The sequence below is a fragment of the Leopardus geoffroyi genome, chromosome B3 (genome assembly GCF_018350155.1).
Source record: "Leopardus geoffroyi isolate Oge1 chromosome B3, O.geoffroyi_Oge1_pat1.0, whole genome shotgun sequence".
In the NCBI taxonomy this organism is placed as follows: Eukaryota; Metazoa; Chordata; class Mammalia; order Carnivora; family Felidae; genus Leopardus; species Leopardus geoffroyi.
This window is the reverse complement of record NC_059337.1, coordinates 64,723,617-64,746,350: the sequence shown is the minus strand read 5'-3', so window position 1 is coordinate 64,746,350 and position 22,734 is coordinate 64,723,617. Positions and strand designations below refer to the sequence as shown.

The window sequence follows — 22,734 nt, the reverse complement described above, 5'->3', positions numbered from 1 at the left end:
AGGTGGAACACATTCTTGTATAGGTACTTGTGTAAGTTAAAAGAGCTAGTTTATTATCCTTCCTTTTTTCCTAGTGTATTTTAAAACATTTTAAACTAATTTTTCTGTGTGTTTTGGGAGTCTCTAAAAAATAGATGCCATTTGTAAACAAGTGGTAAAGATGAGTGTAGATTTTATTTATCCGAGATAAAATAGTTGGAAAAAAATCTTTGGAAAATATAAGAGAGGAGTTAATCAGCAATATTCATTATTAAATTAATGAATTAATTCATTATTAAATTATTCAATATTCATTACTAAGGTTTGATTTAGTAATATTTTCATGTTATAACTATAGTACCAGACTTGTTTTTTTCCATATAGGCAAATAGTAAATCTCTGTAAAATGCCATAGCAAAGTGCTAACACATGAAAACTGAAAAAAATGTTAATCCTTTTTGAATACATGTAGAATGATCAAATTATAGGAAACAGAATCCTTGAGACAATTTCATTACTTTGCCTCTAACCAGACAGTACAGAATTTAGCCACCTTCTTAGTCACTTATTCCAGATTTAACCAGACTTACTATCAAAACTCATTATATTCAGTGCTGTGCTGATAAAGGTTTAACAGCTCTCCATCAGGGGTTGGAGGGAGGGCAGTGATAGATAGTATTTTCATAACTTCCACAGTGGCTGATTTCAATCAATATGAAATCACTACATATGGAATTGGTAAGAAGTATGCAGTGGTACACCATTTGTTCTTTTGTTACTTCTGCATTTGGTGTCATATCCAAGAAATCATTGCCAAATCTAATGTCATCAGGTTTTTGTCCTATGTTTTCTTTAAATTTTTTTTTTCAGTGTTTATTTATTTTTGGGACAGAGAGAGACAGAGCATGAACGGGGGAGGGGCAGAGAAAGAGGGAGACACAGAATCGGAAACAGGCTCCAGGCTCTGAGCCATCAGCCCAGAGCCTGACGCGGGGCTCGAACTCACGGACCGCGAGATCGTGACCTGGCTGAAGTCGGACGCTTAACCGACTGCGCCACCCAGGCGCCCCTCCTATGTTTTCTTTTAAGAGCTTTATTGTTTTAGGTCATATTTAGGTCCTTGATCCATTTTGAGTTAATTTCATGTTAGGTAGAGGTCCAACTTCATTCCTGTGCATGTGGATATCTAGTGTTCCCAATGTATCCAGTCATTTGTTGAAAGACTCCTTTCCCCCAGCGAATGTTGTTGGGACTATTGTCAAATACGTTGAGGTAGTTTCCTTCTAGTCCTGATACATTGAGTGTTTTTTATCATGAAAAGATAACTGAATTTTGTCAGAAACCTTTTTCGTATCAGTTGAGGTGATCATGTGTTTTTTTCCCCCCTTTCATTCTGTTCATGTGGTATACTGATCAATTTTCATATGTTGAACTGTCCTTGCATTCCAGAAATAAATCCCATTTGGTCATAGTATATATATTCCACTTAATGGTGAATTTGGTTTGCCAATATTGATTGAGGATTTTTGAGTCATTGTTCATAATGGATGTTGGTCTATACTTTTCTTGTAGTGACTGTCTGGCTTTGATATTGGGGTAATGCTGTCCTCATACAATGAGCTAGAATTTTTTTGAAAAGTTTGAGAATTATTGGTATTCTTTAAAATTTTTGTATAATTCACCAGAGAAGCCATCAGGTCTAGGGTTTTTCTTTGTTGAAAGATTTTGGATTACTGATTCAGTCTTTTTACTACTTACTGGTCTGTTGAGATTTTCTACTATTTGTTTCTGACTTATTCCCGATCTATTTTATGTTGCTAGTAATTTATCCATTTAATCTAGGTTTTCCACTTTGTTGGTGTACAATTGTTCATACTCACTGATAATCCTTTTTATTACTATAGCACTGGTAGTAATGTCTCTACTTTCATTTCTGATATTTGTAATTTGCATCTTTTCTCTTTTTTTTCTTAGCATACCTAAAGATTTGTTACATTTTTAAATCTTTTTGGAAAACCAACTTTTGGTTTCATTGATTTTTCTGGGTTTTTTTTCTTCATTTTTCTATTTTGTTTATATCTGTTCTGATCTTTATTATTTTTTTTCCTTCTGCTAGGTTTGGGTTTAGTTTGTTATTCTTTTCTAGTTCGTTAAGTTGTACAGTTATGTTGTTGATTTGAAATCTTTCTTCTGTTTCAGTATGTTTATAGCTATGCATTTCCTCCTTAGCCCTGCTTTTACTGCATCCCATAAGTTTTATGTTTTTTAAATTAAAATGCCTTTTATTTATTTTTATTTTTTTTAAGTGTATTTATTTTTTTGAAAGACAAAGAGAGAAACGTAGAGAGAGGGAGATAGAGAATCCCAAGCATGCTCCACGTGGTCAGCCTGGAGCCCAAAATAGGGCTCAAACTCACAAACCATGAGATCTCGACCTGAGCTGAAGTCAAGAGTTAGATGCTTAACTGACTGAGGTACCCAGGCACCGCCCCCCCCCCCAACCATAAGTTTTGATATGCTGTGTTGTTTTTCTTTTCATTCTGTAAGTATTTTGAAATTTCCTTTGTGATTTCTTCTTTGATCAATTGGTTGCTTAAAAGTGGGTTTTTAATTTCCAGAGTTTTGTGGATTTTTTTTCTAGTTTTCCTTTTGTTATTGATTCCTAACTTCATTTCTTTGTGGCCAGGGAAGATATTTTGTATGATATCTATATTTAAAAATTTTTTTAATGTTTATTTATTTTTGATAGAGAGCTAGAGCATGAGCGGGGGAGGGGCAGAGAGAGAGGGAGACAGAATCCGAAGCAGGCTCCAGGTTCCGAGCTGTCAGCACAGAGCCCGATGTGGGGCTCAAACTCACAGACTGTGAGATCATGACCTGAGCTGAAGTTGGATGCTCAACCGACTGAGCCACCCAGGCACCAATGATATCTATATTTTTTAATATATTGACATTTAATTTGTGGCCTAGCATATGGTCTGCCCTGAAAAATGTTCCATGTGTATGTCAGAAGACTGTATATTCTATTGTTGGGTAGAGTTTCATATATGTCTTTTAGGTCTAGTTGGTTTATTATGTTAAGTCTTCTATTTCCTTATTTATTTTCTGTCTAGTTGTTCTATTTATTAAGAGTAAATTGTTGAAATCTCCTAACTGTTGTTGTGGAGTTGTCTATTTCTTCCTTCAGTTCTGTCCGTTTTTGTTTCATATATTTTATTGTCTGTCATAATGTGCATAAATGTTTACTGTTACATCTTCTTGCTCTCTAGAACCTTTTATTAATATATAATGTCCTCTTTCGTCTCTTATAACCTTTTTGATTTAAAGTCTTTTGTCTGATATTGGTATAGCTACCCCTGCTCTCTTTTGCTTATTATTTTCATGGGATGTCTTTTTCCATCCTTTGACTTTGAATCAATTTGTATCTTTGAAGTTTAACAAAAATTTTATTTTATAGTTTATCTATTTTTGAGAAAGAGAGAGTGGGGGAGCACGTGTGGGGAAGGGGCAAAGAAAAAGGGAGAGGGAGAGAGAGAATCCCAACCAGGCTCCGCACTGCCAGCACAGAGCCTGATGTGAGGTTCGAACCTACAAACCATGAGATCATGACCTGAACAGAAATCTAGGGCCAGACGCTTAACCAGGTGAGCCACTCAGGAGCCCAACCTATTTGTATCTTTGGATGTGAGGTAAGTCTCTTCTTAGAGAAATCACCTAGTTGAGGGCGCCTTGGCTGGCTCAGTCAGTAGAGCATGTGTGTAACTCTTTATCTTGGTTGGTATCGGGAGTTTAAGGCCCACGTTGGGCCTAGAAATTATTTAAAAAAAACAAACAAAAAAAAAGCACATAGTTAGATTATGTGCTTTTTTTCCTACTCTGCCAATCTTTGTCATTGTAATTGGAGAGTTAAATCTATTTACATTTAAAGTGATTGATTAGGGGAACCCCAGTGGCTCAGCTCAGTTGGTTGAGAGTTAGGCTTTGACTCAGGTCATCATCTCACAGTTTGTTAATTCAGGCTCCTCATAGGACTTGGCTGCTGCTCACACAAGCCTGCTTCCAATCCTCTGTCCCCCTCTCTCTCTGCCCTTCCCCTGCTTTCACTCTCTCTCTCTTTCTCTCTCAAAAATAAATAAACCAAAAATAATAATAATAATAAAATGATTGGTCATAAGGAGGGACTTCTGTCACTGTGCTGTTTTTATGTGTCTTACAGCATTTTATCTCTCATTTCTTGCATTTCTGTCTTTGTTTATGTTTGCATTGATTGTTGTGAAATGTTTAAATTACTTTCATGTATATTCTATAGCTATTACTTTGTGGTTACCATGGAGATTACATTTCGTATCTTCAAGTTTTAACACTCTAACCTGAATTTATACCAGCTTAAATTTAATAACATACAAAAATACTCTGCTCCTTTACAGCTTTGTCCTCACCCCTTTCGGTTGTTGATGTCACAGAATTATATCTATATAAATTGAATGCCCAGAAGTATAAACTCATGCTTTTATTCATGATAAAATACTTTTATTTTTTTCTACCACATTAATGTATTACATTTTATATTGTTCCACTACCCCTGTGTTTCTTTTAATTATTATTTTTTTATTTTTTTATTTACATTCAAGTTAGCATATAGTGCAACAATGGTTTTGGGAGTAGATTCCTTAATGCCCCTTACCCCTTTAGCCCATCCCTCCTCCCACAACCCCTCCAGCAACCCTCTGTTTGTTCTCTATATTTATGAGTCTTTTATGTTTTGTCCCCCTCCCTGTTTTTGTATTATCTTTGCTTCCCTTATGTTCATCTGTTTTGTATCTTAAATTTCTCATATGAGTGAAGTCATAAGATAGTTGTGTTTCTCTGACTGACTCATTTCGTTTAGCATAATAACCTCTAGTTCCATCCATGTAGTTGCAAATGGCAAGATTTCGTTCTGATTGCCGAGTAATACTCCGTTGTATATATATACCGCATCTTCTTTATCCATTCCTCCATCTGTGGACATTTGGGTTCTTTCCATACTTTGGCTATTGTCGATAGTGCTGCTATAAACATTGGGGTGCATGTGCCCCTTTGAAACAGCATACCTGTATCCCTTGGATAAATACCTAGTAGTGCAATTGCTGGGTCATAGGGTAGTTCTATTTTTAATTTTTTGAGGAACCTCCATACCGTTTTCCAGAGTGGCTGCACAGCTTGCATTCCCACCAGCAATGCAAAAGAGATCCTCTTTCTCCACATCCTCACCAACATCTTTTGTTGCCTGAGCTGTTAGCGTTAGCAATTCTGACAGGTGTGAGGTGGTATCTCATTGTGGTTTTGGTTTATGTTTCCCTGATGATGAGTGATGTTGAGCATCTTTTCATGTGTCTGTTTGCCATCTGGATGTCTTCTTTGGAGACATGTTTAGTCCTGTCTTTTGCCCATTTCTTCACTGGATTATTTGTTTCTTGGGTGTTGAGTTTGATAAGTTCTTTACAGATTTTGGCACCCAAACAGACACTCATATCCGTGGAACAGAATAGAGAACCCAGAAATGGACCCACAAATGTATGGCCACCTAATCTTTGACAAAGCAGGAAAGAATATCCAATGGAATAGAGACGGTCTCTTCAGCAAGTGGTGCTGGGAGAACTGGACAGCGACATGCAGAAGAATGAACCTGGACCACTTTCTTAGCCCATACACAAAAATAAACTCAAAATGGATGAAAGACCTCAATGTAAGACAGGAAGCCATCAGAATCCTAGAGGAGAAAGCAGGCAAAAACCTCTTTGATCCCAGCCACAGCAATTTCTTACTCAACACATCTCTAGTGTTAACTTCACTCAACACATCACTGTCTAGTGTTAACTTCATTTCACTATGTAGGACACTGTCTAGTGTTAACTTCACTCAACACATCACTGTGTAGTGTTAACTTCATTTCACTATGTAGGACGTCCTTGAACTTTTTTTGCAGGGCAAATCTAGTAGTAACCCATTCTCTCAGCTTTTGTTTATTTGTGAATGTCTTAATTTTTATCTTTCGAAGGACAGTTTTGCCAGATAAAGTATTCTTTTTTTGACCCTTTTTTCTTACAGTACTTTGATCATATCTGCCCACTATCTTCTGGCCCTCAAAGTTTCTGAAGAGAAATCTGCTGCTGTTTTTATTTAGGATCATTTGAAAGTGACTGTCCGCATCTCTTGCTACTTTCAAGATTCTCTCTGTGTCTCTGTGTGGCTCTGTTTTGAATTCATCTTATTTGGAGTTTGTTGAGCTTGTCAGATGCTTATATTGATGTCTTTCATTGTACCTATGAAGTTTTAAAACTGTTGTTTCTTCAGATATTCTCTCTGCCCCTTTCCCTTTCTTGTTTCTACAGGTCCTATGATGTGTAGGTCGGTCCTCTTGATGGTGTCCTCTGGGTCCCTTAAGCTGTTTGCATTTCTTTAATGTTTTTCTTTCTGTTCTTCAGATTCAGTAATTCCTATTGTCCTGTTTTCAAGTTCGCAGATACTTTTTCCGCCTGCTCAAATCTGCCTTTAAATCTCTGTAGTGAATTTTTTATTTCAGTTATTGTACTCTTCAGCCCCAGAATTTCTTCTTAGTTTCTTTTTAGGTTTCTCTCTCTTTATTGATACTTTCATTTTTGTTTGTACACTGTTTTCTTAACTTTCTCCATATCTTCATTTAGTTCTTCAATCATCCTTAAGAGAGGTTTTTTTTTTTTTTTAAGTTTTTGTCTAATAGATCTGCCATCAGGCCTTTTTCTTTTTTTTTTTTTTTAATTTTTTCTTCAATGTTTATTTATTTTTGAGACAGAGAGAGACACAGCATGAGCAGGGAAGGGGCAGAGAGAGAGAGGGAGACACAGAATGTGAAGCAGGCTCCAGGCTCCAAGCTGTCAGCACAGAGCCTGACGTGGGGCTCGAACTCACGGACTGAGAGATCATGACCTGAGCCGAAGTCGGACGCTTAACCGACTGAGCCATCCAGGCGCCCCGACACTGTCTGTTGATTTTCTTTTTTCCTTTCATTGGGAAAAGGAAAAAAAATTAATTTACTATTTTCTTGTGTGCCTTGAGTTTTTTTGTTAAACACTGAGTATTTGAATCTATTAATGTGGTAACTCTGGAAATTAGATTGTCCCCATTCCCCAAGAATTGCTGCTCCTGCCGCTGCTGCTGCCGCTGTTGTTGTTGTATTGTTGTGGGTTGTCTCTATGCTGGGAATCTGCCTAAAGTGTAAACTTAGGTCTTTGTGTACCTTTTCTGAGTATTTCTCTGGGTATGCATAGTCACTTTCTAATTTTCCCCATGAATACAATTGTTCTTGAATGTCCTAGTCTTTAGTATCTGGTACCCCAAATGGGAAAAAGTAAAAAATGATGAATAAAAAAGGATGCTGATCCTTTAAATAACCTGGACATGACTTTATTCTGTTGAGGAAGAACTTAAAACAGTAAGAGAAGGTATAACAACTATGGGTGTTTTCCTCTTTGTCTACACCTCTCTAATCAGCAGCCATCAGTAATCAGAGCATGGATTTCTGGTATTTGGGGGACAGGATTCTTTTTATGCAACCTGGCTCCTGAAATTTGTATGCAAGCTGCTCCAGGAACATGTGCACAAATCCTGCCACGGGGTATGAGTAGCGGCTACTGTACTCATAGCAGAGATTGACCAGAGTTCAGCACAGTTTACTGGCCATGGCTTCCCTTGGGAGTTACAAGCCTTCACCTTCAACAGACTTCAGAGTTCCAACATAGTTATATCAGACAGATTTCTGCCAGTGTAATTATTGTCTAGGTAGGAAGAAAGATTCTTCTTACTTTGCCTTCTTCCCAGAATCCCCTTTAATCCCATTTTTTTTTCTGTATCGAGTGATTTTATGAAGTAGATTAAGTAGCAAGATCTCTATTTTAATAAAGGTGAAAAATGAATTTACTAAAATACAGCAAAGGCTTGCAGGTTTCATTTTATTTACTTTTTTTAATTTCTTATTCTTACCTCATTTTGTAATTAAGAGCTACATTAGAGGATTTGATAAATGTATAGTAATCTTTGGCATTTACCTTTTGGCAGGTGGTTTTGGAATGTATGCTTAAAAAAGACCTCATTTACAATAAGGTCACCCCAACATTTCACCACTGGAAGATTGATGATAAGAAATTTGGCCTTACCTTTCAAAGTCCTGCTGATGCTAGGGCTTTTGATAGAGGCATTCGAAGAGCTATAGAGGATATTTCTCAAGGTAGGTTTTCTCGACTATTTCCTTATTTTGTTTATCACATATAATAGAGTGACTTGAAGCAAGTCTGCTTTTGTGATAGGTGATTGATTAACTTTGAAAACTCACTGTAGGTAAAGATAAAATAATGGGTTTTTAAATGTTTTATATTTGTCACATTGTAATATATATACCAATTACGTGCATTGTCTTGAAGCCATCAGTAGCAGCCATCAGATAATTCAGATGTTTTTAAGTAAGAGCATAAAGAAGAGGAGAACAGAACCTTTAGAGTCCTTGTGTGTTGTTACATCAGTCATATCCTTGTTTGGGTTATAAAAAAGCAAAAATTTCTAATAATCAATTATGGTTAACCTTTGAACAACATGGTTTCAATGGTGGCCCACTATATGTGGATTTTTTTTACAATACAGTACCATAAATGTATTTCCTCTTCCTTATGATTTGCTTGGTAACATTTTCTGTCCTTTATTTTATTTTATTCTAAGAATATAGTGTATAATACATATAACATACAGAGTATGTGTTGATCAACTATTTATGTTATTGGTAATGCCTCCGGTCAACAATAGACTATTAGTAGTTAAATGTTGGGGGTGTCAAAAGTTACATGTAGATTTTCAACTACATTGTGGGGGATGAACTGGGGTTGGTGTCCCTCACCCCTGCAGTGTTCAAGGACAGTGTTCGATTATATTTGGTTATTAGAAATTTTCTCTTTTTTATATGTAGACTCTATTTTTTTCTGTGGCAAAAACCCCTTAAAACTGTTCTTAACTCTTTATCTGGTTTCATAATTGAGAATTGGTAGAGGCCACAGCTCCATCTATCCATTTGCATGTTTTGCCAGTTGTTAAGATTATTAACTCTAAGGCTTGCAGGTTTTATTTTATTATTTTCTTTTAAGTTTACTTATTTCTTTTGAGAGGCAGACAGAGAGAGAGAGAGAGAGAGAGAGAGAGAGAGAGAGCGAGCATGAGTGGGAGAGGGGAAGAGAGAAAATCCCAGGCAGGCTCCACGCTGTCAGTGCAGAGCCCAGCGTGTGGCTTGACCTCATAAACCATGAGATCGTGACCTGAGCCGAAATCAAAGAGTTGGTTGTTTAACCACCTGAGCCACCCAGACACCCCTAAAGCTTGCAGGTTTTAAAGGGAAGAAGAATGTATTCACATGTAAGACTGGCCTCTGCTTAATTAAGCAAAAATAAATCACTTTAAAGCCCATTTCTTCCCTATAACAAAATTATAATTAAGACTTGATTTGTTTTTCTAATTAAGAAGGAAAATTGTCTCTACAAATAGAAATTACTTTCTATATAACATAACTGAATCAAAATATATTAGCATTGTGATTTGTATATTTTGAAGATGGCATTTTGGTAGAAAAATTCAGAAGAAATGAATGAATTATGAGACTGACCATAGGCAAGAGCATGGAAATGCTTAGTACAAGTCTGTACTGATAGCGTATGAAGTTGTAAATAAATCATTCATTCAGCTATTTTAAAAGATTAGAGATTGGTACAGTCAGTGATTTCCAGTTCAGAAAAACTTCCATAGAATAGTAGCAGTCATTTTATCTTTATTACAAGAATCTAAAATTCATTCTAGACCAGTATTTTGGGGTCCTTGGATGGCTCAGTCAGTTAAGCGTCCGACTCTGGCTCAGGTCATGATGTCGTGGTTCACAAGTTCAAGCCCCACGTCGGGTTTTGTGCTGACAGCTCAGAACCTGGAGTCTGCTTTGCGGATTCTGTGTCTTCCTTCTCTCTCTGCCCATCTCCCACTGGTTCTCTCTCTCTCTCTCTCTCTCTCTCTCTCAAATAATTAAAACATTAAAAAAATTAGATCAGTATTCTCAGTATTGGCTGCACATTTGAATCATCTGGGACACTTTGAAAAATAGAATAACTGGTCCCCTCTCGAGACCACTCGAATCATTCTGTCTAGAGAGGGGAGGCGAGGCATTTTTTTAAAGTTCCTATCCATTTCAAATGTGATGAGGAATTATGAAATTATTATATTATGAATTAAGGGGGGGGGGGAAGATTCCAAGATTCTCTAGCAGTGGTTGTGGTTCTGAAACAACTGCAAGAAACTTTGAAATAAAAATACTTGATACTCTATGCCTCATCCCCCAGATTCTGACATTATTGGTTTGGAAATATATTGTACCACCAGTATATTTTGTAAATTTTTTCCAATTGATTCTGATATTTAATGTTCAAGAACCAGTACTTTAAAAAGATAACCGATTATCCATGGCTGCTGGAATTTATGATTTACTTTTTTTTAACTAAGCTTTTTGTTTTAATTCCAGTATAGTTAACATACAACATTATATTATTTTCAGGTGTACAATATAGTGACTCAGCAATTCTGTACATTACTCAGTGCTCATCATAAGTGTACTCTTTAATCCCCATCACCTATTTGGCTCATTCCCCCATCCAACTCCCATGTGTTAGCCATCAGTTTGTTCTTTATAGTTAAGGGTCTGATTCTTGGTTTCTCTCCCTCTTTTTCTTTTTCTTTTAATTTTTTTTAATGTTTATTTTCGAGAGAGAGAGAGAGAGACAGAGCGTGAGTTGGGGAGGGGCAGAGAGAGAGGGAGACACAGAATCTGAAGCAGGCTCCAGACTCCAAGCATCAGCATAGAGTCTGATGCAGGGCTCAACCCCGTGAACCATGAGATCATGACCTGAGCAGGAGTCGGATGCTTAACAGACTAAGCCACCCAAGCGCTCCTGTCTCTCTGTTTTCTTTCCTTTGCTCATTTGTTTGGTTTCTTAAATTTGACATATAAGTGAAATCATACGGTATTTGTCATTCTCTGACTGACTGATTTTGCTTAGCATTATATACTCTCTGGCTCCATCCATGTTGTTGCAAATGGCAAGATTTCGTTCTTTGTGGCTGAGTAATATTCCGTTGTGTATATTTACCACCTCTTCTTTATCCATTCATCTATTGGCGGACAGGCATGTGGGATGCTTTCATAATTTGGCCATTGTAAATAATGCTGCAGTAAACACAGGGCTGCATGTGTCCCTTCGAATTACTGTTTTTGTACATTTTGTATAAATACCTCGTAGTGTGATTATTAGATCATAAAGTAGTTCTATTTTTAATTTTTTTGAGAACTTCCATATTGTTTTCCACAGTGACTGTACCAGTTTGCATTCCCTAAATTACTGTTACTTTTGGGCCTGTACTCATGTCTCCATAAAAGCATATTTCTTTCCCTAGGATCAAATAAATTGGGTTTCATGTTTTAAAAGACAGTTTAAAAATCTGGAGGAGCTTACAAACTTCTAGCCAAGTGGAATAGACTACAGTACTCAGTCTGTCTCATTATTTTTGAACATTTTTAAAGGTATACTGAGGGTTAGCATTATTGCCAGCCACTGTATAGACTTTCAGCAATCTCATTAAATTTTTCTTACTTAGCCTTCCATGACAATAGGAATAAACTATGCAATCCTTTCCAAAGGACAGATTTCTCCTCATCTCCATGCTAGCTGTGTCTCACAAGGTAGCATAAACTCAGAATACTTTGTTAAGATCTCTTTCTTTATGAATTTATTAAAACTAAAGGCACTCTTTGAACACCGTGAAAATTTACACAGAGACCCTGGTTTACAAAGATCAATAGCAACAATTGGCCATTGGCTGTCTATAGTGGTTTATGGCTTATTTGTTTTCTTTCTTAATGAAAGCAACTAAAATCCTCATTTTGGATACTAATTACTGTTTTCTGGTTAAGAGTATTTAGAAAATTGAATCAAACATATGTGGGTATCATCTAAACACTAGAGGAGTGTATTCCATATATACTGCCTATCATTTTGAGCACTTAAGAAAAATCAGGTGTAGGACTTGCTACAGATAGTATGCTTTCACAGAAAATAGCACTTTAGTAAATAACTGGAAATAATACCTGTAGAAGAGGTAAACAATCCTCATTCTCTGTTCTACTAACAAAGGGGCCGGTATCAGTGGCCAACATCTGACTCGTTGCCAGGCAGCCCAGAGTGATCTCTGATCAGTTCTACACTATTATAATGATTTAATTAATTAGTCAATAATACTAAATCCTAAGACAAAAACTCTTTGCTTAATTAACTTCTCCCTGTTTTCTTAGGATGCCCAACATTTAAAAATGAAGCTGAAGGAGTAGAAGATGACTTACAAGTAAGTAGTTTGCCTTGAGAAGAATTTTTTTTAATGTTTTTCTTTATTTATTTTGAGAGAGAGAGTGAGAGCATCTGCACACTGAGTGGGGGAGGGGCCGAGAGAGAGACAGAAGAGAGAATCCCAAGAAAGCTCTACACTGTCCATGTGGAGCACACCTTGGGGCTTGAACCCACGAACTGTGAGATTATGACCTGAGCCGAAATCTTAAGTTGGACACTCAACTGACTGAGCCACCTAGGCGCCCCAAAAGGAATTTCTGAACATAAAGGATATGGAGGAAGTCACTAACTTTAGTAAATGAACAACTTATATTAATTTCTAAGAAAATTTCTGAGACACTCTTTTGTCACCAAGTACAGAGAAACAGAAACAATATGATGTCTGCGAGTGTGTGTGTGTGTGTGTGTGTGTGTGTGTGTGTGTACGCATGTATTATAGAGAGAAAGTTTGTTTTTATTCACTTTCCTTTGGTTGATTTGGTGGTGGTAGTGGCTGGTTTTTTTGGTTTGTCTTTAAAGGAATTGGCTCAGTGATTGTGGGGACTGGCAAGTCATAAATGCACAGACAGGCATGCATGGCAATTCTTACACACTTTGACGTTTCAATTTTGAGTTGGAAGGCATTCTCATGTCCGACTTCCTTCATCTTTGCAGTGACCAATCTCAGTCTTTAAGTCTTTTTGTAATGAGACCTGTCTGCTTTATGGAGGATAATTTCCTTTACTCAGAATATACTGATTTAAATGTTAGTCACATCTGAAAATACCTTCACAACTTTTAGACTGGTTTGACCAACAGCTTGGCACTATAGCTTCACCAAGTTGACAGATAAAATTAACCGTCACATACAGGCAAGGTACTTAATAAAGAATTCACAGAAAAGGAGTTACAAATTGTTAATGAGCATATATGAACAGTGGTAATCAGCAGGTAGAAATTGACACTTTCTCATACTGTGTCTGTCGGTGAGATTGTAAATTGATGCCTTGCTGGAGAAAATGTAGATTGGTTGATCCTTTGTAGAAGGCGGTTTGGTAATATGTATTAAAAGCCTTAAAAACAGAAACATGAATGCCTGTTGATCTAGTGAACCAATTTCCAATGATTTATACTAAGGAATAGAGATACACAAAGATTTTTTTATACACAGATCTTGGGGTGTATTTAAAATATTAATAAAAAATAAACTATTTAAATAGGAGAATCTGAATTAATAAAAAGTATATCTTTGTCATGCAACCATTAAATATTATTTATTAATTTGCTTACAATATATTGATTAATAAAAATATAAAAATTATATGGTTGTTATCACTACTCACTAAAATGTTAAATGTTTTGTTACTTTTGGATTGTGGGATTCTGAGCTATATGGCTTCCTTTTTAGTACTTTTCCATATTATTCAAGTTTGATACAATAGATATTAATACTTCACAACAACGTTAGAACAGTAAACCCAAATTTGTATGTATACCGTGTGTTAATAATCATTCACATTACTGTAAAAATAGTTGTGACCTAAAGACATTGCAAAATGTTTTATGTGCATTTATAATAAGAAAATAAAAATGTTTTTATTTTGGAAATTTTGAGAAATATAGCAAAATTTAGAGGAAAAAACATAAATATGCTACCATCCACATTAACTACCATACATTTGTCATATAGACTGGAATATTTTCCATACACATAAATGTGTATTCACATGTGTTAATTGTGATATCATTATACTATAGTCTTTTTTTGTCACTTAAATATTTGATATTTTCTGTGTCCTTAAGTACTTTTACAAGTTTATAATTTTTAATGTTTTTATTTTTATGTAATTTGTTTTTGGTAGATGTATCATAATTACTGATGCCCCTGTTGTACATTTTAGAGTTCTTTTGTGTGTTTAAATATATGAATCTGTTTATTTTATTGATGGTTATTTATTATTTTAAAAACACAGTGAGTTGCAGTTAATTAGATATAAGAAATAAGTAATAAGATGAAAATAATAGTTTTTACTTAAGTGTTTTAACAAAGTTCCATTTTGTTCTGGTATCAATCAAAATATGGGGCTGGAAATAGAGAAACATTTTCTGGATTGCCTCCTATGATGAAAGTAAATTTGGTTAAAATTCAATTTCAAAAAAGTAGATTTTCACATACCAACACTGTCCATTACATAATGGCTGTTATTGTAGTATTCTTTTTGTTTTTTTTAAGTTTATTTGTTTATTTTGAGAGAAGGGGAGAGAGAGAATCCCAACTAGGCTCCACACTGTTAGCACAGAGCCTGATGCAACGCTTGATCTCACAAACTGTGAGATCATGACCTGAGCTGAAACCAAGAGTCAGACGGTTAACTGAGCCACCCAGGTACCTGTTAATATTCTTCTAATTTGGTTTCACTTCATTTCTGTATATAGCTTTATGTAAATGAAAAACTGCTACAGGACATAATTGTTTGCACTACTTTGTGTATATAACAGTCAGTGTGTTTGGTAAAAACTATTGTTTTCATACTCTTATTTGCTATTAGTACTATAAACGTCAGGGCTTTGGTATGGAGTAAAAAATGGGAAAGATACGAATGAGAAATAATAAACTTATCGTTGAAGCAGACAAAATAGTAAAAAGTTAGAAATAGGAGGAGGCTTGGGGCGCCTGGGTGTCTCAGTTGGTTAAGCGTCCAACTTCGGCTCAGGTCATGATTTCACAGTTTGTGAGTTTGAGTCCCGTGTCAGGCTCTGTGCTGACCACTCAGAGCCTGGAGCCTGCTTCAGATTCTGTGTCTTCTCTCTCTGCCCCTCCTCTGCATGCTCTGTCTGTCTCTCTCTCAGAAATAAATAAATATTAAAAAAAAATGTTTAAAAAAAGGAATAGGAGGAGGCTGGTAAAGAAAATTACTGTATGACAAAAAGCAGCAAGAGTAGTTCTTCTGTTAGCTCCTTGGGATCTCTACTTTGTAGTCACATATCTCCAGTGCTCTCAATCCAACATGTTACATACACACCCTAAAAGAGTTATTTATATTTTAACTTTGTTAGACATTAACACACTTGCTTGATTTTTATTTTCATAATAAAATAGAAAATATGCAATGTCACTGGAGACTGTAGTAATAGGCTTCCACTTAAATGTAATTTTACTAGGAGCAATTTTTGTATCGTTTTAATTTTTTTCTTTTAATTTTCTTTAAAGTTTATTTACTTATTTTGAGAGAGAGAGAGTGCAGGAGGGTCGGAGAGAGGGGGAGACAGAATCCCAAGCAGTCTCTCCACTGTCAGCCCAGAGCCCAATGTAGGGCTGGAACCCGCAAACCCTGAGATTATGACCTGAGCTGAAACCAAGAGCCAGACACTCAACTGACTGAGCCACCCAGGTGCCCCTCAAGTTTTAATTCTTGATTTTACTTACTGTGGTATTTTAAAAACAGATTCTTAAATTCTTTTCCCTTTGATGGAATTTAATTCTCCTCCCCCAGAGCGTCCTTTATACTTAGTTGTTTGTTAACAAAGGAACTATGGTAGGGATGCCTGGGGGGCTCAGTCAGTTAAGACTTCAGCTCAGGTCATGATCTCATGGTTCGTGGGTTCAAGCCCTGCATTGGTCTCTGTGCTGACAGCTCAAAGCCTGGAACCTGCTTCAGATACTGTGTCTCCTTCTCTCTCTGCCCCTCTCGTGCTCACTCTCTCTCTCTCTCTCTGTCTCTCAAAAATAAATAAACATTAAAAAAAAAAACAAAAAACTATGGTAGAAATCACGTAAGGCGTGACTTCCAAGGCAGCTTCTTTCCGGTTTTCTTGGTTTATCTGTACTAGAAAATGACAATTGTCATGTCATGAGGACACTCAGCAACTCAGTGGAGATGCCCATGTGGTGAGGAACTGAAGTCTTGTGATAGTAATGATATTAGTGAGCCATCTAGGAAGCAGGTCATTTACCGCCTACACAAGCCTTTAGAAGACTATAACTTGACTGTAACTTCATTGGAGACTGTGAGCTAGAACCTGTTAAGTTAACAATTAAACTGTTTCTGAATTCCTGACTTACAGAAACTATAAAATTAATGTTAAATGTTAATTGAAGCCTCGAACTTTGGAAATAATTTTTTACTAATACAGATTTAGGTACCCTCAAATGGGGTGCTACCATAGCAAATACTTTAAAATGTGGGATAGACTGAACTTGGTCAGTAGATGGAAGCTTAATGTCAGGTGTTTGAAGAGACTGCCAGTGAAGGCTTAAATGAAAATAAAATCATATTAGAAACTGGAAGAAAGGGTATCTTTGTTATACAGTGGCAGACAGTTTAGCAACACTGTCACCTTCAGTAATGTGGGTCCTTTAGAAAATGTATCTAATGAGCTAGGTGACATAGCTAAGGAGATTTTTAAGCAAAAGTTTAAATTTTTTTTTTTTCCAACATTTATTTATTTTTGGGACAGAGAGAGACAGAGCATGAACAGGGGAGGGTCAGAGAGAGAGGGAGACACAGAATCGGAAACAGGCTCCAGGCTCCGAGCCATCAGCCCAGAGCCCGGCGCGGGGCTCGAACTCACGGACCGCGAGATCGTGACCTGGCTGAAGTCGGACGCTCAACCGACTGCGCCACCCAGGCGCCCCAGCAAAAGTTTAAAACTGTTGCTTGGTTTCTTCTTTCTGCTTATGGTAAAACAGGAGAGAAGAGAAGAAAGGGCTCCTAAACAATATGGAGCCAGGACCCGATGGTTTGAAATTCTCATCCTCTCAGTATGTCCCACTGTGCTGAGATTGGGAAATGGCATCCAGGCAAAGGTCAAATCCAGGGCACTCTCAGAATAGCTTTGTCTAAAGATGATGAAGCTAAGTGTGTGACATACAGTCCTCTGTTAAGATCTCAGACATATCTAAGGTATGCCTCCAAGAACTTTTCAATCAAAGTCATAGGGCTAATTAAACAGATTAAGGATGTCCCTTAGTAGGAATTTATAGTAGAGAAGAGTTTATCTCAGATTTGTGACTGCTCATTTTTGTCAAATGTGTGAACCCCAATAAGAATTCCAAGAGACCCACGGTATTTTCCTTTTTTTTTAAATGTTTATTTATTTTTGAGAGAGAGGGCAAATGAAGGAGGGACAGAGAGAGAGAGGGAGAGAGACAGAATTTGCAGCAGGCTCCACACTGTCAGCGCAGAGCCCTATGCAGGGCTCGAACTCACGAACTGTGAGATCATGACCTGAGCCCGAAGTTGGACACTTAATCTACTGAGCCACCTAGACATCCCCTACAGTGTTTTGTTTTGTTTTGTTTTGTTTTGTTTTGTTTTGTTTTCTTTTCTTTTCTTTTCTTTTCTTTTCTTTTCTTTTCTTTTCTTTTCTTTTCTTAAACGTTTTATTTATTTTTTGAGGGAGCGTGAGTGTGGGAGAAGTAGAGGGCGAGGGGGACAGACCGCCCGAAGCAGGCTCTGTGCTGACAGCAGAGAGCGCAATTCAGGGCTGGAACTCAGGAACTGTGAGATCATGACCCAAGCGAAAGTCAGACACTCCCCCCAACTTAGCCACCCAAGTGATCCCCTCTCAAAGTGTTTTCAAAGGAGTTAATTTGGCAGAAGTATCACCAACTTGGATTGAAGAGTAGCTCTTTAGATCCAAAGATTCTGCTGGTAGGAAGCAGGTGAAAACAACTATACACATGTGTGTGAATATGGGCTACTTTTCATAAAATGGAAGGGTGACTCAGAAAAGAGAGCCCAAATTTCCAAGCCCAGAGCCAAGAACTATGGAGAATTATTTCTAGATCCTAAATTCTTTTCAAGCAACTTGGAGGATGTTTCTACTTTGATTTCAGAATTACTTTGGATCAGTTGACTCCATTGTTCTTCCCATATTTTTAAATTTTGTACAAGATGGTGTTACAGCAGTTTTCCTCTGCCTGTCCTACCATTGTATTTTGTGTATGTGTGGGGCAGATAATTTGTCTTTTTAGTTCACAGGTCTTCACACTGGGAGAAATTGTACTCAAAGGATTGTGCTTAAGGAACTGTCCCCAAGAAGTTTCATCTGTACATGGATCTATTTAGATCACAACATCCTGGATGTGAAGTTGTTGCTCTAAAGGGATGAGACTTTTGGGGGAGTCTTGGGAGGGGGTGAGTGTATTTTGCATATGCGGAAAAATGTTAATGATTTGTCCAAAGAGTGGTGAACAGTAGTGATCATCAAATATGTCCACAAATTATTTCATAGTCCTCTCTTCACTCGAGTCTAATTGCCCTCTCTTGAGTGTCACTGTATGTAGTGACTTACTTCTAACAAATAGTATGTGAAGGAAGTGAGGTTAGGTCGTGAGATTTGTGACTTGCATCTTGCTCTTTCTCTTGATCACTCAGTCTGGGAGAAGCTTGGTAATGTGCAAAGACACTTAAGCAGTTCTGAAAAGAGCTGAGACCTTGTTCCAGCAGCCAGCACGGAAATGGGTCAATCTTGGAAGAAAGTTTTCTAGCCCTAAACAAGCCTTCAGATAACTGCAGCCGTGGCTATTACCTTTACTGCAACCTAATGAAGGACTGTGAGCCACAACCACTCAGCTAAAGTGCTTCAAAATTTCTCACTCACAGAAACTGAGATAATAAATGCTGGTCTTTAAAGCCGCTGCTTTGTGGTCATTATGCAGGAATAGCTAACCAAATACACAAGCAGAACAAAAGCTAACATTTGTACTCCTGTTCCTTTAATCCTAATCGTCACCCCATTGTCAGTTTTTTAGATGGTGTCTAGGTTAGGCTAAATCCCATCTTTCATTAATAGAAGAATGTGTTGTAATCTTAGATTTATATAACCCTTTTATAACTAAGAGTATGTTCAGGTAGGAAAAAAGTCCTCTTTATTACTTTAAAAAATTCTGACCTGATTATGTAATATATTAACCTTAATTATATCAGTAAAGGGATGGTGGACTGAGATGCTAACAAATATGTGAGATAAATTTTTCAGACCTTCCTGTTTGAAAATGTTTAAAGAGAATTGATATCCAGAATTAAAACTGCTGAAGAAAACTCTTAAATTTACCTTAGTACCATTTATTTCATGATATGCCAAAGTTTTTATGTGTCATTCTTATTTTGGAATATATTGAAGGTTATAAGGTATTTTAATTTATTTAACCATTTTATCAGGAGTAAAGCACATCATTGTTTTGTAATTCACCTGTGGGCTTGGCATAACTAAACATTGTAAAATTATTTTGAATACAAATTGTGATTTATAGTAGTAGCTATGTCAGGTTTACTTTATTGGTGATTATTTGCAAAGACAACTAAAATGGTTATTTATTTATTTTATTTTTGAGAGAGAGAGAGAGAGAGAGGGAGGGAGGGAATGAGAATGTGAGCAGGGGAGGTGCAGAGAGAGAGAGGGGGACAGAGGATCCAAAGCAGGGTCTGTGCTGTCAGCACAGAGTCCGTTGCGGAGCTCAAACTCACGAACCGTGAGATCATGACCTGAAGCTAAAGTCGGCTGCTCAACTGACTGAGCCACCCAGGTGCTCCACTAAAATGGTTTTTAAAGAGTTACTCATTATCTAAATTTTTTTAACCCAGAGGAGGTAATGATTGTGTTTTATTTAGGTTATCAGTGTCTTCAAAGGCATTAAATAACAGAGTGGAAATTCTCTCCATTTCAAGTATTTATTAATTTATTCAACAATTATTTGCGCACCTTTTCTGTTGTAAGTATACTAGACATTTGGTTATTTGCTGGTGGCTGCCTTTCTGCTTTCAACAATTTAGTGTCTTTATTAGGCATCATAAATCAGAAAGATGTCTACCTTTTTATTTCATACCCATCTTTGAAGGGTTTTATGACACACCATCATTTGGATTTAAATCACACCTTGCTCATCTTTAATCCTTCATGTTTTAGTGCAGAGCTGATCATGTACATAGCTGTTACCAACAAGGATTTTTAAAGAAAAATCTTGAAAGTTAGGATTTTTAACCAAAGCTGTGATAAGATATGAATGTTGTATTCATTGGTTTCTTTCTTTGACTGTTTCGGTGAGCCAGGTAGGTTTGTTTTATGTTTGTTGTTGTTGTTGTTGTCGTTGTTGTTTTTAATGCTGGCTCATATTTGTCATAAGATCATTTTTACAGTGTTTCTTCAACCAAAGAACAGCTCTTACTGTTGACATGTGCTAGATTGGTAAGAAAACTCATAAAACTCACCTCAACAGGCTTATGGTTCTAAGAGGAAAAGATCTCAGATTTCATGCTTGACTTACTTTGTTTTAGAATTTGATAGTGGTTTCTAGCCACAATGATTTAATATAATTTTGTTACAGCAGGGGCAATATGAATTGTTCGTGTACTAATTTTCAAAGGTGATAACATTTTAATAAGACTTTATATCTAAGAACTAAGTTAATGGATAGGCATTATTTAGCTGGCAAATGGATGTTATATTATTGTGACCATTACCATCCTACATTAAATACTATCTCATAGTTAAGTTCCCAAAGCCTTAATATATTTCAGGTTGAGTTTTATTTGTTATTTAACAAGGGAGCAAAAAAACTGTATAACCTTTTTGCATGTTTTGTTCATGTAGACGATTTAGATAGATAGAAAATTATAAAGAAGAAATCAGGGATCATTTAATTCCTACCCTGAGATAACTGCAATTAATATTTCGGGTACTTCTGCCTTGGTTTTTCCTTGGTCTTTCATATTGTATTCAGATATATACTTCTTTTTTAAAGTGCCATAGGACCCCATCTCTTCTCCAGTTTGTGTGTGTGTGTGTGTGTGTGTGTGTGTGTGTGTGCGCGCGCGCGCACGTGCGCGTGTGTGTGCGTGTGTGTATTTTAAAGATTTTTTTTTTTTTAATTTTTTTTTTCAACGTTTATTTATTTTTGGGACAGAGAGAGACAGAGCATGAACGGGGGAGGGGCAGAGAGAGAGAGGGAGACACAGAATCAGAAACAGGCTCCAGGCTCTGAGCCATCAGCCCAGAGCCTGACGCGGGGCTCGAACTCACGGACCGCGAGATCGTGACCTGGCTGAAGTCGGACGCTTAACCGACTGCGCCACCCAGGCGCCCCAGTATTTTAAAGATTTTAAAGTAACCTCTGTGCCCAGCATGGGGCTTGAACCCACACTCTGAGATAAGAGTCACATGCTCTACCAACTGAGCCAGGCAACCTTTGATTCTGTTTTGAAAGGACTTTTGTTTGTGTTGGTGATGATAGCAATGGTGGTAGTTGGAATTTAAGTAGTGTAAATCCTAAAATTTGAACCCACACGCAGTCTGACTTCAGAGTTTTTACTTTTAGCCATTATAATCATACAACTGTGTTAAACAGTTTATTTAACCATGTTTTATTGAACATTTACTTTATTCTCCACAGCCTCTTACATTAATTTTTGTTAATATTTCTGAGTGTGACCTTAGGATAAGATCCTAGAAGTAGATTTACCAGTTAAAGGATTGTATAAAGATTTATATAGTTCCCAGAAACTATATAACTGCTGCCTAATAACTCAAAATCAGATTTACAGACAATAAACAATTCCTGAAAACCTAACACCACATTTAAGTCAAACTAACTAAATTAGAAAAATAGTTTAGTTTGTGTGTTGATTAATCTAAGGCAGAGAACTTATTTTCTTTTTGCTGTTTTTGCAAGACATTGTATCTTGGTACATTTCTCATATTCCTTCCATATTGTTTTATCACTGATTACTGTGCTCAGATTGATTAAACAAAATTCTGTATGTGCTATTAATGTTTTTATACAAAGCTTCTAGACAAATATAAGATTAAAGGCTCACAGGTTAGTTTGTTCTTACCCTGAAACTAATCAAAGAAACAAGAGAAATCTAATGAGTAGAATAGGAGACAGTTGTCAAATCTGAAATGAATTGCTACTGGGTGCTACACCAAATTATTAAACGTGATTTTGCTGGGTTTGTGGAATTGTTGTAATTTTTTTTCTGTGCTCCCTAAGTTTGCATAATTTGAGTCTATAATTTTAAATGCCAAAGAATTCGGTAGCGTTTTTAACTTATGCAGTGCAATAATATAATATTTCTTTATCAAAGAACATTTAAAAATCATTCCATCATGCTAAAATAAACTAATAGTATAATTATTAAAATCTCTTGTTGAATTTAACCCAGCCACACATTTTTAAACCTGTGTTTTGTGATCTACACCTACAAGAGTAAACTTCTTGAGCAACAAGTAGACTGTGTGATAGCACTTTTTTTCACACCTGATTATTAGTTGGGACTCATATATATGAAAGGTTTGCAGAACAACGCTGTTTTCTCTACTCATTTCTGCAGTAAGA

At 36.6% G+C, this 22,734-nt stretch overlaps 1 protein-coding gene across 2 annotated transcripts in view; it reads left to right on the top strand.

The window, feature by feature from the left end:
* SPRED1 (sprouty related EVH1 domain containing 1) overlaps window positions 1–22,734 on the top strand; it is a 138,593-nt gene that overhangs the window by 84,973 nt on the left and 30,886 nt on the right. For both annotated transcript variants that reach the window (XM_045450078.1, XM_045450077.1), the window contains exons 3-4: window positions 8,056–8,224; window positions 12,365–12,414. In XM_045450078.1, the coding sequence (XP_045306034.1) occupies window positions 8,056–8,224; window positions 12,365–12,414 (219 nt within the window). The remainder of the gene's footprint in view (window positions 1–8,055; window positions 8,225–12,364; window positions 12,415–22,734) is intronic.